This window comes from Polypterus senegalus, chromosome 6 (assembly GCF_016835505.1).
Source record: "Polypterus senegalus isolate Bchr_013 chromosome 6, ASM1683550v1, whole genome shotgun sequence".
Lineage (NCBI taxonomy): Eukaryota > Metazoa > Chordata > Cladistia > Polypteriformes > Polypteridae > Polypterus > Polypterus senegalus.
Window position 1 is genome coordinate 114,068,791 of NC_053159.1, and position 17,403 is coordinate 114,086,193.

Below are 17,403 nucleotides of genomic sequence, written 5' to 3' on the forward strand. Positions count from 1 at the left end.
CAGTCTGTACTGAGAGAAAAATAAACCCTTAAAGATCCTCTGTTAGCTTCTTCCTTAATGAAATGTAAAGTACCAGCCATAATACCCATTTCCAGTGATCTCCAGACCTACTGTATGTCTGTGTTCTTTTGCCCATTTTAACCTTTTCTTTTTATTTCCCAGTTTCAGATATGGCTTTTTCGTTAAAACTCATCCTCTAAGGTGAGCATGCCAAAGTAGTCATTTCTCTTTTGAAGATAGCACTGGTATTTGGAGTGTATTTAAGATGGAAGCCAACATATAAGGCATTTGTTTCTCAATGACATCAGAGTCTGTAGTTTATCTTAAGCAGTTGTGCACCTGGGCATTCCTCTTCTTTTTCTATTCTCGTTGCATCTACTTTGCACTCTTCTGTCAGAAGTAAGTAAGACAGTAATAGATGCCTTTGTATAAAATGTTCAGTTTCTTGTTATACTCCCACATGGAATAATATCCTTCATTTTGCAAAAAAAATAAATAAAATAAAATAGGACTGATGTTTCTTGAGAAACCGGTTTCATTTTGGCCATTTTCGAACTCTGTACTGTACTTTAGGAATGCCAGTATCTTGCAACCTGACTGAACAGAATAATAGGTTTCAGTGGTGCTAATGCAATTACAAAGGTTTCTGTAATAACTAATTAGCCTTTATACATGACTAATTACGGATAAGCTAAGGGAGATTACATATTGGACAGTTGGAATGTCTGCTGAAAATGGAGGATTGCAGTCATGTGTAAGTATTTAATTATCAGTTTCAAGCAGTATTAACCATTAGAGACACTAGTAATGTCTTGGCTGTATTTTTAAATCAATTAAATGGTATCTTAATATAAAAGGTATTAAATTCTATCAAAAACATGAATATTTCTAGGTGTGTCCAGACTTTTGTCTAGTAGTATACACTCACCTAAAGGATTATTAGGAACACCATACTAATACGGTGTTTGACCCCCTTTCGCCTTCAGAACTGCCTTAATTCTATGTGGCATTGATTCAACAAGGTGCTGAAAGCATTCTTTAGAAATGTTGGCCCATATTGATAGGATAGCATCTTGCAGTTGATGGAGATTTGTGGGATGCACATCCGGGGCACGAAGCTCCCGTTCCACCAAATCCCAAAGATGCTCTATTGGGTTGAGATCTGGTGACTGTGGGGGCCATTTTAGTACAGTGAACTCATTGTCATGTTCAAGAAACCAATTTGAAATGATTCGAGCTTTGTGACATGGTGCATTATCCTGCTGGAAGTAGCCATCAGAGGATGGGTACATGGTGGTCATGAGGGGATAGACATGGTCAGAAACAATGCTCAGGTAGCCCGTGGCATTTAAACGATGCCCAATTGGCACTAAGGGGCCTAAAGTGTGCCAAGAAAACATCCCCCACACAATTACACCACCACCAGTCTGCACAGTGGTAACAAGGCATGATGGATCCATGTTCTCATTCTGTTTACGCCAAAGTTTGACTACCATTTGAATGTCTCAACAGAAATCGAGACTCATCAGACCTGGCAACATTTTTCCAGTCTTCAACTGTCCAATTTTGGTGAGCTCGTGCAAATTGTAGCCTCTTTTTCCTATTTGTAGTGGAGATGAGTGGTACCCGGTGGGGTCTTCTGCTGTTGTAGCCCATCCGCCTCAAGGTTGTGCGTGTTGTGGCTTCACAAATGCTTTGCTGCATACCTCAGTTGTAACGAGTGGTTATTTCAGTCAAAGTTGCTCTTCTATCAGCTTGAATCAGTCGCCCATTCTCCTCTGACCTCTAGCATCAACAAGGCATTTTCGCCCACAGGACTGCCGCATACTGGATGTTTTTCCCTTTTCACACCATTCTTTGTAAACCCTAGAAATGGGTTGTGCGTGAAAATCCCAGTAACTGAGCAGATTGTGAAATGCTCAGACCGGCCCGTCTGGCACCAACAACCATGCCACACTCAAAATTGCTTAAATCGCCTTTCTTTCCCATTCTGACATTCAGTTTGGAGTTCAGGAGATTGTCTTGACCAGGACAACAACCCTAAATGCATTGAAGCAACTGCCATGTGATTGGTTGATTAGATAATTGCATTAATGAGAAATTGAACAGGTGTTCCTAATAATCCTTTAGGTGAGTGTATAATTTTAATTGGCTCACATTTACGCCTGGTATTAAAATGCATACCCAGTGTCTGCTTGTGTGTATTTACACAGTACAGAGTACCACAGCTGCTTAGCATTGGTTAAAACAGGAACTTGATGCTTCTAATTACTAAACAACAAAAACTGCCATAAAACATTGTTTTAGGATGAAGCCAAAGATATGACATTCACATGAAGGAGATGGTAGCTCAACATCACACTCAACTGATGCCACTCCACTCACTTTTTAAGCTGCACAGGTGTCCAGGCTGGCTATCCTTCCGGAGCTGACATGACTTTGTGTTTTTGTCTTAAAGGAAATGTCTTTTCGTTCGAATGTGTATGTGATCTGTGTGTAATATGTGAACCTTCCTCTTTAATTGTATTACCCAGAGAGATGTGCAATTCATGAAAATTGGAAGGCGTGAAGAATCCATATGCTTTATTGTTGTCCTTATCTGGTAGCAGCAGCAAAAATTTTACTGTTCTGATATTTAATTCTATTAATGTTATCACAGTGAGGCATGGTGGAACAGTGGTCAGCACTGATTCCTCACAGCTCAGGTCACATTTCTGGCCTCAGTTGGTCCAGAATAGTTGGCAGACACTTCCCTAGCCTAGCCCTCAGGAATACTGAAAAGATAATTGCACCATTATAATCCACTGAAAACAAGTTCAGCTTCACATTCTCCATAGTCTTCATTGCATTTTGCTTAGATCGGTGAAGTTCTGAACAATGCTGCAGCTTTGCCAGACTTCAGGCAAAGTGAATTCATTTGAATTCACTCATGTTTATTCATGGCATTATTTTTTAATACATTCCCAGATAATAGCTTTTTTTTTTTTTTTTAAACAAGTGCCTGAGACTTTTGCAAAGTATTATATACTGTAATGTAACTAAATAAATATTAGATTTTTTTATTATGGTTGTATGTAAAAATAAGATGTCAGTATTGATATATAAATTGTAAATATTTCTTTCACAGAGAAATAAAGTACCAAATACCAAGGTAGACTAGGTATGGTTTTTATTTAGACTTTCCCCAACTGGTTCTCTCAAAGTAACATATGAGGACTCTTTTGAAAGCTGTTAAGCTGAGGATTTCCGTTATCTTTTTGGAGAGAGACCCGTCCATCAGTTTGACATGAAAAATATTATTGAATCAGGAACAAGCACATGCCAATGTGGATTTATTGAGAAAGATCGCCTCATGTCACGTTGTCAGTGTGAGTTATGGTAGTTGAGACGTGCATTAAATAGACAAACTTTTGTTCTTTTTTTTTTAGCATGTAGAAGCATCTCCACTGAAAGACAGGTGATCATAGTTATCTAGTGCAAAAGTGCACACCCAACCCTTGCCTCCTCCAGCTGCAGTTACTGGCACTTAAATGAGTCTGTGACCTATAAAAAGTGATTGGCTTGTGCTAGAATAATTTGTAATGACTATTTTAAAAGTTGATAAGCTCAGGGTTTTAAGAAATCTGATTTAATAACAACCTGTACTTCACTTTGTTATGAAAACGGGTGCTCTAATACAGGAAAAAATTAATACCAATCTGCTTACCCTCACTGTAAGTGCTCTATAAAGCAATCACTGTGGCTTACAAAGACAAATGAAAATCCATTTGAAAATAATCTTCCTCTCTTTACCTGTGAAACGAAGATGACCTTAGTTATTGAGTGGTGATGTAACCATTCAGGGCTGCTCACAGATAATTTATGTAGTTGTCATTGTGGCAGGCTATGTGGACAATGGAGAATCATAGAAAAACAAGGATTATAACATTTTACTTACTGTTATGATTTAGGTTCTTATAAACTTTTTTAGTTAAAGAAATGATTTTATCTTTTTTTACAGTATTAGCCCTACTGTCATTGCATTTCAAAATAAATGGAGCTGGGGTAACCAAGGAAATTGTACGAAGATCATTTTCACATTTTTTGGAACCCCGGGAATTGTTCAGCACTTACATTGTTAATGCTCAGTTTGTTACCATCATTGTGCATATTAGTCAAGGTTTTTAGTTACTAGTTGTGTGCAACGGTTTTACAGTTTATTCATACACAATCTGATACAAGTGTTGAATAACACAAATGAGTAATCAGTTGTTGATTCCCGATTGATATCATCCATTGGTGCATGCCTACTTGAGGGGTCAGTCTCTGTCCCTTTACTTTTATCACCTCCCAAACCCCAAAAATTCAGTTTGTTCATCATGGTTAATTTTTTTTGCTGGTTGTACTCCACTTTGTTTCATTCAGGCAGGCAATCTGAATGTTGTCTCTTCTCCTGTCTGATTATTTGTCTCAGTGATATATTAAAAGTGAATGATACAGGTTCTCCGGAATCTTTTTAAATTTCCTTACAGGCTCAAAAGCTACTCTTAAAAAAAATCTTTGACTCTTCCATTAATGGCGTTCTGGCTTTTAAACCTCATTTTAATTCAAGCAAACTCAGCATGTAAATTGATAACCATCTGTTCTTCAGAGATCATTTTGCCTCAGTCTCTTGCTCTTGTAGATTTATTCTATAAAGTATGAGAAAAGATCAGCCTGTATTTAACAGAGTGTGCAGCACAACTCCTGGTCCAGGCTTTGGTTTTATCACAAATAAACTACTGCAACTGTCTCCTAGCAAGGATACCAGCATGTGTCTGATGTTCAATTCAACTGAGACTGATTATACAGTGGTGTGAAAAACTGTTTGCCCCCTTCCTGATTTCTTATTCTTTTGCATGTTTGTCACACAAAATGTTTCTGATCATCAAACACATTTAACCATTCGTCAAATATAACACAAGTAAACACAAAATGCAGTTTTTAAATGATGGTTTTTATTATTTAGGGAGAAAAAAACCAAACCTACATGGCCCTGTGTGAAAAAGTAATTGCCCCCTGAACCTAATAACTGGTTGGGCCACCCTTAGCAGCAATAACTGCAATCAAGCGTTTATGATAACTTGCAATGAGTCTTTACAGCTCTGGAGGAATTTTGGCCCACTCATCTTTGCAGAATTGTTGTAATTCAGCTTTATTTGAGGGTTTTCTAGCATGAACCACCTTTTTAAGGTCATGCCATAGCATCTCAATTGGATTCAGGTCAGGACTTTGACTAGGCCACTCCAAAGTCCTTCATTTTGTTTTTCTTCAGCCATTCAGAGGTGGATTTGCTGGTGTGTTTTGGGTCATTGTCCTGTTGCAGCACCCAAGATCACTTCAGCTTGAGTTGACGAACAGATGGCCGGACATTCTCCTTCAGGATTTTTTGGTAGACAGTAGAATTCATGGTTCCATCTATCACAGCAAGCTTTCCAGGTCCTGAAGCAGCAAAACAACCCCAGACCATCACACTACCACCACCATATTTTACTGTTGGTATGATGTTCTTTTTCTGAAATGTTGTGTTCCTTTTACGCCAGATGTAACGGACATTTGCCTTCCAAAAGTTAAACTTTTGTCTCATCAGTCCACAAGGTATTTTCCCAAAAGTCTTGGCAATCATTGAGATGTTTCTTAGCAAAACTGAGACAAGCCCTAATGTTCTTTTTGCTTAACAGTGGTTTGCGTCTTGAAATCTGCCATGCAGGCCATTTTTGCCCAGTCTCTTTTTTATGGTGGAGTCGTGAACACTGACCTTAATTGAGGCAAGTGAGGCCTGCAGTTCTTTAGACGTTGTCCTGGGGTCTTTTGTGACCTCTCGGATGAGTCGTCTCTGCGCTCTTGCGGTAATTTTGGTCAGCCGGCCACTCCTGGGAAGGTTCACCACTGTTCCATGTTTTTGCCATTTGTGGATAATGGCTCTCACTGTGGTTCGCTGGAGTCCCAAAGCTTTAGAAATGGCTTTATAACCTTTACCAGACTGATAGATCTCAATTACTTCTGTTCTCATTTGTTCCTGAATTTCTTTGGATCTTGGCATGATGTCTAGCTTTTGAGGTGCTTTTGGTCTACTTCTCTGTGTCAGGCGGCTCCTATTTAAGTGATTTCTTGATTGAAACAGGTGTGGCAGTAATCAGGCCTGGGGGTGGCTACGGAAATTGAACTCAGGTGTGATACACCACAGTTAGGTTATTTTTTAACAAGGGGCAATTACTTTTTCACACAGGGCCATGTAGGTTTGGATTTTTTTTCTCCCAAAATAATAAAAACCATCATTTAAAAACTGCATTTTGTGTTTACTTATGTTATATTTGACTAATGGTTAAATGTGTTTGATGATCAGAAACATTTTGTGTGACAAACATGCAAAAGAGTAAGAAATCGGGAAGGGGGCAAATAGTTTTTCACACCACTGTATATAAACACTTTGGAGGTTCTATGTTCTTTCTTGACCATTCAGGTCTACTGATAAATGACATCTAATGATGCCACCTTTTCAAAGTACTAAATCTCACTTCAGACTCTCTTTCTGAGTAGCTCCCAGCTGGTGGAACAGATTGCACACCTTTATTCAGAATTCTGACTCCCTCAATGTGTTTAAGAAATGTTTAAAGACTGTTTTCTTGGTGAATTTCTGTTTGTTAGGTTTGTATTATCTATAAATTGTAACTTGCTTTTATTTCTGATCTGAGCTCTTCAGCTGCGATGACCAATTTTATACCCTTGTTATATACAAAGTTATTGTCTGTTTTACCTGCATTTTTATCACTCTTTGATTTAATATTGCTTTTTATCAGTATGCTGCTGCTGGAGTATGTGAATTTCCCCTTGGGATTAATAAAGTACCTACCTACCTACTCATTTTTTTACTTGATTATGCTGTCCTCTTTTGTAAGTCACTTCAGATAAAAACCATCATTCTACAAATCTAAACGTAATTCCATATATCCTATTGTGACCTCCATAACATGTTTGCAGCTCCAATGTAAAATCATGTAAATGTCACCTCTGTCAAGAGCTTCCCTTTTTAACATGTAGGAATCCATTTTTCTATTTTTTGCATGTATGGTGTAATTTCTTTTTGCTTTTTTTTATACATGTGGGTCTAACGAGCAAGTAGAAATGTTGCTGTACTCTGAACATAATGCAAATGGCAGGGCATTTACTATATAGATGTGCCATACAAAAAATAATCTATAATGTAGTTAATTTAGTTTTCATGAGCATTTAAAGATTCCTGTGGAAGACTGACACTGTGTAGGAAGGTTTCTTGCCTTGTGTCTACTGTTCCTTTAACGTTCCCCTGCCCACAAAACTAAATGTAGGTTAAGCTGTCCTTCAGAATGTTATAAGTCAATGAGAGATTTTAAAGTAAAGCACCTTTCTGCCAGGATGGGGAGCATGAACCAGTACAGTGTGTTGCCACACTCGCCACACGACGAAACAGTTCGGGATCCTGGTTGGCAAACCCCCAGGCAGATGCACAGTTCAGTCCCAACATCCGGAGATGAGTGTCAGTCTGCCGCAGCCAGGTGTTCTGTGGGTGTCCCCTTGGCCTGGTCCAGCCACTCAGGTCCTCAACAGTGAGTATCTTATGAGCCGGATCACCCTCAAGGTATCGTGCCACATGGCCATAGTGCCATAAATAACGCTCTCTCACAATGCAAGTAATGTCCCTCATTCTGGATTCTGTGAGCAACCACTCATTGGACACAAAGTTAAACCGGCGGTACCCAAGGATTCTCCAAAGAGACACAGTACCGAAGGAGTCCAGTCTTTGTCTCAGGTTACTGGTTAGCACCCATGTCTCGCAACCATATAGCAAGACAGGATGCACCAGGACTGTAAAGACTAGGACCTTTGTCCTTTTGCATAGATATTGGGAGAGCCACATACCCCTTTCTAGTGACCTCTTGACTCTTTCCCCCCCCCCCAAGCTCGCCCAGTCAGGTTTTTATACAGGACATTTGCAAACCCAGACACTCAGACTCCTCACTTAGTCTCTCAAGAGCCATGATCAGAGCCTCCATTGTCTCTACAGAGATCACAGCATCGTCCGCAAAGTCATGATCAGTGAATCTTTTGTCGCCAACACCCAGTCCATGCAAGCATTGAACAGAGTAGGAGCAAGAACACACCCCTGTCAAACCCCAGAATCAACTGGTAAGAACGCAGCAGTACAGGCCAACTTTGATATCCAGCAGCCTTGAGGGGATCCTACGAAGTTTCAGGATGTCCCACAGGGCAGCGTGATCAACTGAGTCAAACGCTTTACGAAAATCAACAAAGACTGCAAAGAAACTCTGTCGATATTCGCATTTGTGCTCCATGAGAACCCTCACTGCCAGGATGCAGTGGATGATGGACTTCTTGTAAAACCTGCTCCGGTCGATGGTAGTTGAACAAGTGATTATGGATCATATTGAGGATGACCCTAGCAAGGACCTTACACGGGACAGAGAGCAATGTTATCCCCCAGTAGTTGTTGCAATCCAGGTAATTACCCATCGCTTTCCAGATAGTGGCAAGAAGTCCCGATTTCCAGTCCGTTGGGATGATCCCCGTCTCCCAAATGAAAGCAAAGATTGCTTGCAATGCCAGGAACACAGTCTTACAACCAGCCTGGAGAGGTTCACGCCAGTCGCCAAAAGATTCCTGCGGCCTTCTCTTATCTCAGCAGGTTTACCACCTATGCAACCTCAGTGAGATTGGGGGTTTCACAGCTAATTGGAGGATCGGCCTCAAGAACCTTGGAGCTAGAGATATCCAATGTCCTAGCCGGAGGATCAGCTTTAAACAGCTGCTCAAAATAGCCAGCCCAGCAGATCACAACTGCAGTGTCATCCATAACGTGCATTCCATCAGCCACCCTGACTGCAACTCTTTGAGGAACAGATTTGGATTTGCGTAATAATTTGATTCCCCTGCAAGCAGAATGTGGGTCACTAGACGATCAATGGTGTGTCACTTGCCCTTGGAGCCCTCGCAGCTGTCCTTCTCAGTTCCTGGTACAGACTGGACTTGCCATCAAGCCGTGCACTGTGACTCTTTTCAACGTTATCTAGAGTGCCCTGCAAGGTGAAATACCTCCTTCAGGGGACACTGGTAACATCAACACAACACCTTTCCGCACAGTATTTATATATAAAAAAAAAAAAAAAGATTCACTCTGATCTTAAGACTTTAATGGCGTGCTTATTTTTGTGTACGCAACAAGCTGGACTTGCTATATTCATCGCAAGGCATTAACATTTGTTCGTTTGGACAGACATAACCATCCTGTATGGCACCTACAATCCTGATATTGAGAGCAGAAGCTCTCCAACATCCAAGCCAGACATATTTATGCGTGTTTGTTGTTTATATATGGTATATACAATTTTTTTGTTCTTCCTCGGGCTTTTGTAAAGTTATCTATCATGTGATGTTCAGAAATGTAAAAAGCCTTGGTTAAAGAAAAAAGTTTTTTTTTAAATTTTGTAAGTATTCTGGTGTAGGTGGTGGTGACACATTGCACGATAAATAATCTGGAATTATTTATTTTCAGGGCGAGGAAGGTCCTCCTAGCTTGGAATATATTCAGGCCAAGGACCTTTTCCCTCATAAGGAGCTGGTGAAAGAAGATGAGAGCCTGCAGGTACTGCATAATGAATTTGACTGAGTATTTTATAGCTATCATTATTAGACAGTTTTAGTCCATTTAACTGTTATGTAACAACAATCTAATTTCAGATATCTTGGGTAAGGTTTTTTTAACATTGTATTGCAGTAATTGAGCTATAAGATGTAAACAACTGTTCATGTTTTGGCAATAGATATTCTAATATGTGTTAATTATACATGTAAACCCTCTGCCAACAAATTTATGGAGATTGTTTTTGACAGTCTTTTTCTTGGCGAACCATACCATATTGCTGTCAAGGAGGTTTTTTTTTTTATAAGTATATCTGTGGAAGGTGATTTGAGACTAAAGACAGTCTTAAAAGTGTAAAAGGTACAGTTGGCTTCTCAGTGTTAATTCTAATTTGGAAACTGCAAATGATTTAAAAATTACCATAAAGGCAGGGTCATAACCTAACCAACCTACCTAAGAAGATTCGGCTTGCCTCAAAATTTCTAACGCAAGCTTATGCCTGGCATACCCAAAAAGTGAACTAGCAAAACAATTATCGAGGCAAGTGTTGATTTTTAACATTTTAAAATTACACCAGTACTTTCATAATATTGATTCTACAGTCTGCATTATGAATGCACTTCCAGGTTGTAATGGCTAGAGTTGTAGCCCTGTGTTCACCCATTCATTGGTGTTAAAATAGCAGTATATCTCTTAATGGGTTCGCCAGCTCAGCTTAAAGGACCATCACGCAAGTCAACACACAGAATTTCAAGAGGTGTCTCAAAATTCTGGAAACATTAATAAGTATAAGCTTGTTAACTGTGGTGTCAAATAAAATTCAGTGTAAAACATTTTTTTGTAGCTGGTTAAACGCTTTCTGCACTAAGACAGGAGTCTACAGTTTGTTTTAACTGGGCCTCCTTTGCTTCCTCTATTTTTAAACTGTCAGCACAAAGTCTGTTACTTTTTTATTTTATTATGTGCAATTTAAAGATTATATTTCATCAGGTTTACTATATAATGTAAGACACTGTTAACTTTTCAGTCCTAAATTGCATGAATAGTGGAGTGACCTCTCCATGTGCTCATACGCTCTGTGTTTCAGAGCATGTATTTAGTACATCAGGGCTCATTTCAGACCAACAAAAGCATGCCTTACAGGAGAGCACGTTGACAAGCTAGTCTTTCTTTCAAAAATATAGAAGTTGCAAGACATTGTAGTTCATTTGCATAAAAATGCAATGTGCATTGTTTGCAATAATGCAAAGCCTTTAAATGTACTAGTGGTCTGTGTTTGGTTTCTAAACAGTTGTTTACAAAAGACCACTTTATTGTTGTTTTTACTTTAATGTTTGTTTTTCATTTTTATGTACATTGTTTACAAAAGATTGCAATACTTATTCCATTAAAATATAATGACTTTTGTAAGATTTCATTGCACTTCTTCTATCAATCTAAAAAAATGCTGACTGGATTTAAACTTCTTTGGTTTTTATTGTTTACAGAACTGTGCTCCTTACCTTTTACAAAAGAGTGTATGACTCATACGGAATTGCAATTTATTTAAATAAGGTTTTTTTTTTTTAACTGAGTGACAAAATATGCTATTTTGGGTATATAAAATGGTAGTCTTAGTATCATACTGAAGTTTAAAATTTTGGTATTGTAACAAACCTTATTTCTACATATTTGCTATTTTATACAAGTAATGATTTAAAATATATTACACACTTGATTCCCCCTTAATAATAATTAAAGCAATATCAAAGCTTATCACACAATTGCATAATCTTTGCAGCATACATCACCGCCAAAATCATTGGCCCCACTGCTTTATCCAACACCTATCAATTACTTTGCTCACAAGGAAGCATAATAATAATTTTTTTGTATGTTATTAATATGCATGTGTTTTTGCAGGATTATGAATTATTTAACACGCAGAGGGACAGAAAACTGGTTACCCCTAATTTTCATATTTATTCTTATTCCTGCACCCCCTAATTTTAAAAATTATTCTTATTCGTTTGATAACCTAGTCTTTTTACCCTTATCCTACATGGGAAGCAAGAGGATGGCCAATTCAGTTCCAAGTTGTTATTTGTAGAATGGCATTCTGCACACACAGTCCACTTGTCTCTGAAAGCATTGTTACATAAAAATTTTAAGAGTATATTCTTGTCTTTTATGGCAAAAATGATTTCTAAGTATAAAGCAGCTGGAAAAAGTTTACACATCAGTTAGAATTGATGTCCCTTGTGTACCATGAAAAAGTGTAAGCATGGTAAAAGGAGTTTTAATTATTCAAGTGCATAGAGCAGTGTTTGGGAAACAGCTTAGAAAGTTGCCTTACATATGCCAAAGAATGCATAGGAAATAACATCGACCTAGATGATTTTTTTTTTGATTAATTAAGAATGTCAAAATATTCCTCAATGAATGTTACACAAATGTAAATAGTTTATCAGTGGACAAAATAAGGCATTTGGTCATTTAGACTCGATAAAATAAAAATTACAATGAAAAGAAATCCCAGCAAATAGCTGGTTTAGATTCAGTCTTCAGTCTTAGTCCATTTCTAATGGGCAGTGGCCTCCAGCTCACTGATATTCTTGGGTTTGTGTGCTGCAACCTCCTCAAATCCCACCAGAGATTTTCTGTAGGGTTCAAGTCAGGTGACTGTGATGGTTGCTGTAGAATCTTCAGGACTTTTTTTGAAACCAAGCATAGGTGGGCTTTGAATTGTCTTTGAAGGCCCAGTGACGCGCAAGCTTCAGCTTCCACACTGATGTCATGATGCTTTCTCCTAGGATTTTTTGATATTTGATTGAATCCATCTTGTTCTCCACATACTGCAGGTTTTCTGTGCCAGAAGAACAAAATCAGCCCCAGAGCTTCACCAAGCCATTGCAGTAGTTCACTGTAGGGAGGTTGTTCTTTTCAGCAAATGTTTCATTCTTCCACCTCAAGACATACTGTAGAGCCATGGGCCTGAAAGGTTCCAGTTTTGTTTCATTGCTCCACAGAACAGAATTCCAAAACCTCTGTAGCTTATTTACTGTATATAGTTTTAAGCGTATTGGAGCTGACTTTTCTTGTGCTTTTGGCCAGTAGTAGTTGTGCATCTTGGAGTTCGGACATTGAGACCTTCAGTGTTTAGTATGTGCCTTAGTGTGGAAACTGAAGCTTTGGTGCCTGCTACCACCAAGTCTTGCTGCAGGTCTTTTGCAGTCACTCTTAGGGTTTTTGGCTACCTGCCACCTCAGAAATCTGGTGGCAGATGTTGATAGCTTCCTCTTTCTGCTGCGTCTAGGTAGTGAAGCCAGTGTTCCTTTATCTTTGAACTTGCAAACTATACTTCCAACGGTGTCTCTAGGAACATTCAATGCCTTTGATGTCATTTTGTATCCTTGTCCTTGTTTGTGCAAGGCAATGACCTCTTCTCTTAACTTTTTGGACAATTCTATTGACTTGCCTATATTTTTAATATGCATTCAAACATCACTGTGAACACACCCGTAGCCAGTCCAGCTATTTCTTTTAACAAAATTAAAAGATTTTGTAAATTAAAAAAAAACTACCTGGAAAATTAAAATTTGGAACTATTTGTATATAAAGTACAAATATGTTGCATATTTAAAGATATACACGTTTCTTAATCTCTAGTTATCCTTGTGTTAAATGCTATATTTTAATATGTTAAATGGGAGCAATAAATAAGAGCTTCTCTACCTTGAAATGCATCCTACATTGGTTATATATTTTAAGTAATTGGTGGAACACTGAATTCTTTATAAACTCATGATATAACTGGAGCACAGATCTAAGCACAGTGGCCTTTGGGAACACCAGGAGATTTCCAGGTTAGCCAGTGATGCTTCTAGGCTGGTAGAGCTGCCATCCACACCTTTTCAAATTATCATTAATAAATACACAATACATACATTTGTACAATGATCCCTTGCCTATCGTGGAAGTTACGTACCAGACCCATCAGTGATAGGTGAAAATCTGCTATATAGAAAGACTATATAAGTAAACATTTTTTTTTTTATAGTTTAAGCCTTAAAATACCCATTCCGCATGCTTTAAACACATGTAAACTTATTAAAACACACTTTGTAAACACATATGATATGTGGATGTCGGGCTAAGGATATGAGTAACATCTCTCTATTATAAAACATTTTAATGTCACACAAGACAAGGCAGTGAGACAGAAGAACAGCTGCTGTACAGGCTTTTAAATGATTGACGCACAGAGCGACAAGCAGAAACCGCACACAATCCACTTCTCCTTAGCATGAATTCAGCTCCCCCCACTTCACAACACAAAGTGGTTTGAGCGAAGCAATTGAGACCAGATCATCTCGGACAGACACTTTGATGACATGCCCTACTTACAATTTAAAACAAGTTCACTGACATCTAACCTAGCAGTTGTTGGAATGCTTTTGGCCGACAAACTTCAGGTGCTCCCAGCTCTTAAAACAACGACAAGCAGAACTTGCAGCTTGCGAGCAGTAGCTGCAGAAAGCCAGCAGATGATCCGAGCACTTCTTAGCGTGCATTCAGCCCTCACACTACCACCCCCCCCCATCATCCCCCTCCTTCAAAACACTCAGAGCGACAAGCAGAACAGGCATCTTGGCAGAAGCAGCACAAAGCCAGTAGCTGATCTGTCCACTTCTGCATTCATACCAAACAAAAGGCCACCCTTTAAAAGCGAGCGGCAGAGACGCAAAGTGGCAAAAGGACAGCTGCTGTACAGGCTTTTAAGTGATTGACGCAAAGCGCGACAAGCACAACACACAGCTGGCCAGCAGCAGCAAGACACCAGCTGAACCGATCGCATTTGTTTAGCATGCATTCAGACCCCCCCCTTCACAACACGAACAGTGCTGCGAGAAAGAGATTTAACCACGCCCAGGGCAGGAAATAAAGGACAAATATTGTTTTTACAAAAGTTTTAAAGTAAAAATGAAAATAATGCATATGTAACAATTCCTATGAAAATAACAATCTCTTTCAATTGTTTATCCAGTAAACTAAATCCGGGGTTGGGCGAGCGAATCGAACAGGGGGCGGAGCCCCTAGTAATAATAATAGTATTAATAAATCCGCAATGTATCGAGGGCACGATAGCTGAACCGCGATATAGCTGGGGTTCACTGTATATCCATAAAAAGATTGCCTCTCCCTGAGTCACATGACCCTGTTTTGCATTCAGGTATCCATTCTGGGGTAAAAGGAGGCAACCAACCCCCAACGTCATGTGCCAATTCCATCCTTCCTTCTATACTCTTAACCTGCTTACTGCATTAAACCATTTTATAATGGACACCAATGGTTAAAGAAAGGAATAGGTGGTTCAGAGGAAGCATGTATTAAGTAAAATAACCAAAACTCGAGGATGCAGCATAATGTATGAATAAATCAGCCTTATTTAGAACAGGTGGGAAAATTTGTCATCTGTTAACCCTTAAACTTCCGGAACTGGCTATAGTCGGTTCTCAGTGTAATTTGGCAGCATGCCGGAGCCAAGTATATTCGGCAACATACATTCATTGAACGCTGCAACTGGCTATAGTCATTTCACAGAGCAATTTGCCAGCACATCAGAGCTGATCAGTTAGTGCCGTATATTCGTTGAGCAGCCAGCTCCATGATCACTGCTGGTCACTGCAGCCTCACTGTCCTTGGGATTCAGCTGCTGCACTAGACAAGCCTGCAAGCTTCAGCGCTTACCTCTCTGTGCTTGCGTGCAGCCAGTTAAGTGCAGTTGTCTTGGTGATTTACTGAGTTTCATTCATGGCGTCAGTTGCACCTTGTACATATTGTTCCAGTAGTTTTTAAAATATTTTTTACAGTTCATTGGCAGCGTGTAAAATGATCAGTGTTGCAGTAATTGTGATGCTCTTTGCATGAATAAAAATGAGTTACATTAAAATTTCACATTTTCTTTGTGAATTGTGACATTTACTTAAAAATGTGCAGCAAAAAGGTATTTGCCGACCACGGGGTTAATTAATCTCCAAGTATGTGGGAGTTTAAGGGTTAACTTTACAACACTGCATTTGCTCATGACCTTAGTAGTACTAGGCTACAGTAGCAAATGTGATTGACCCTAAAGTCTGTGATGTTGCCTGAAACGCACAGAATTTGTAGCATTAACACACTGTGTCTAGTGGTGCTTCACATTTCAACACTGTTAGTGTTATCTCAGTAAGTAACTTAGCAGTCAACAAGTGTGGTTGTAATTTAGCACAAGCTGTTTTTAGAATTTAGGTATGTGTAGTCAATTAAGAAAGGGAAAATGTTTATTGAATGTACCCTACAATTATCCAACCAGAAATGCTGCCTTCTATAAATGGCAAGGGAGAACAAAACACTGAGCAAGTTTCACAGTTGTACTCCAATCTATAGTTACAGAGAGTGACTCTAGTGATGCTGATGTGGCAGAAGTTGGTGGTGGTAAAAAAAAAGTATTTCAACAGATATGTACAACTTTGTTGCACTGTGGTGTGATGATAGGATATAGGTTTGTGGGTATTTTTCAACATTACAATATTGCCTGACCATTGTGATATATTATTCTGACTGTAGAATATGAAGAAATGATCTATGAAAGAACATGCAATAATAATGCTAATTTAGTTGCAGTGCTCCTTTATGCAGGTTAATACGATTGTTGAGCCAGCATAAGTCTTCGTTTGTTTGTTTTTTTTTTTTGTTTTTGTTTTTTGCAGCCAACACTTCTTGCAGTGTAAACAAAGAGCAGCAAGTCAATGCTTGTTTTATCAGACAGTGAGAGACAATTAGAATATTAGCCTTTATGTTAAAGAAAGTGGTGTAATAAACTGAGATAGAGGAATCAGAGAAGTACTCCTGTGAAGTTGGACATACAGCAAGAAAAGCTACTTTAATGAATTCAGACCTTTTTATTTTGCCTTCTATTTTACAACAGACTCTGAGCTTGGAAAGTGAGCTTGTTTTAATTGCAGCTGCTAGCATTTTTAATTAGAAGAAGAAAAGATCAAGACAAATTTAAAATTGCAGCTTAGTAAACAATAGGCATGTTAGCTTAACAGCAAAATGTATCTCTTACTTTTAAACCTGTTAAGCATGTTAGTCTTGTGTCTTCTTGGTAAACAGCTTATGAACATTTCTTACATTTGCGTCTGTTTTGAACATTTGTTCTGTGTTTTTTATTTATTTGTGTGTCATACTGTATAAGTTTTGGTAAGAAACAAATACCACATAATTAAAATGGTGATCAGTATTGTATATTTACACTTCAAAAATAATGAATGTCTAGCTCATACACTGAAGAAAAAAAACAACTTTATAAATATAGTAAGTGTGTATTTTAACAGCCAAGAAATCTGGAGTGTAATTAATGATTTAAAAATTATTAACTTATAAGTACATGTGAATAATAGGCTTGTTAGCTTAACAGCAAAATGTGTCTTTTACTTGTAGATCTGTTAGGCATGTTAGTCTTTTGTATTCTTGATAAACAACTTATGAACATTTGATACATTTGCAACTTTTTTGCTTTTTGTCATTCAGCATACGTTTTGGTAAGCAACAAGTACTACACTACTACACTATTGTACACAATAATACAAAATTGTAATCCATATTTAGAATTACTCATTAAGAATTATGAATGTCTAGCTGATACACTGAAGAAAAAACAAATACACCTGTATAAATATAGTAAATGTATATTATAACAGCAAAAATATCTGTAGTGCAATTAA

The 17,403-nt window shown here is 38.3% G+C and overlaps 1 protein-coding gene across 7 annotated transcripts in view; it reads left to right on the top strand.

Moving 5' to 3' along the window:
• The window catches only part of mtmr4 (myotubularin related protein 4), a 226,069-nt gene that overhangs the window by 75,350 nt on the left and 133,316 nt on the right, over positions 1-17,403 (top strand). For 5 of the 7 annotated variants that reach the window (XM_039756820.1, XM_039756817.1, XM_039756819.1 and 2 more), the window contains one exon: positions 9,569-9,658. The exons of 1 other annotated variant lie outside the window; for it this stretch is intronic. In XM_039756820.1, the coding sequence (XP_039612754.1) occupies positions 9,569-9,658 (90 nt within the window). Of the gene's footprint in view, positions 1-9,568; positions 9,659-17,403 lie in introns of those variants that run through there. One more of the 7 variants, XM_039756822.1, reaches the window with a different exon arrangement.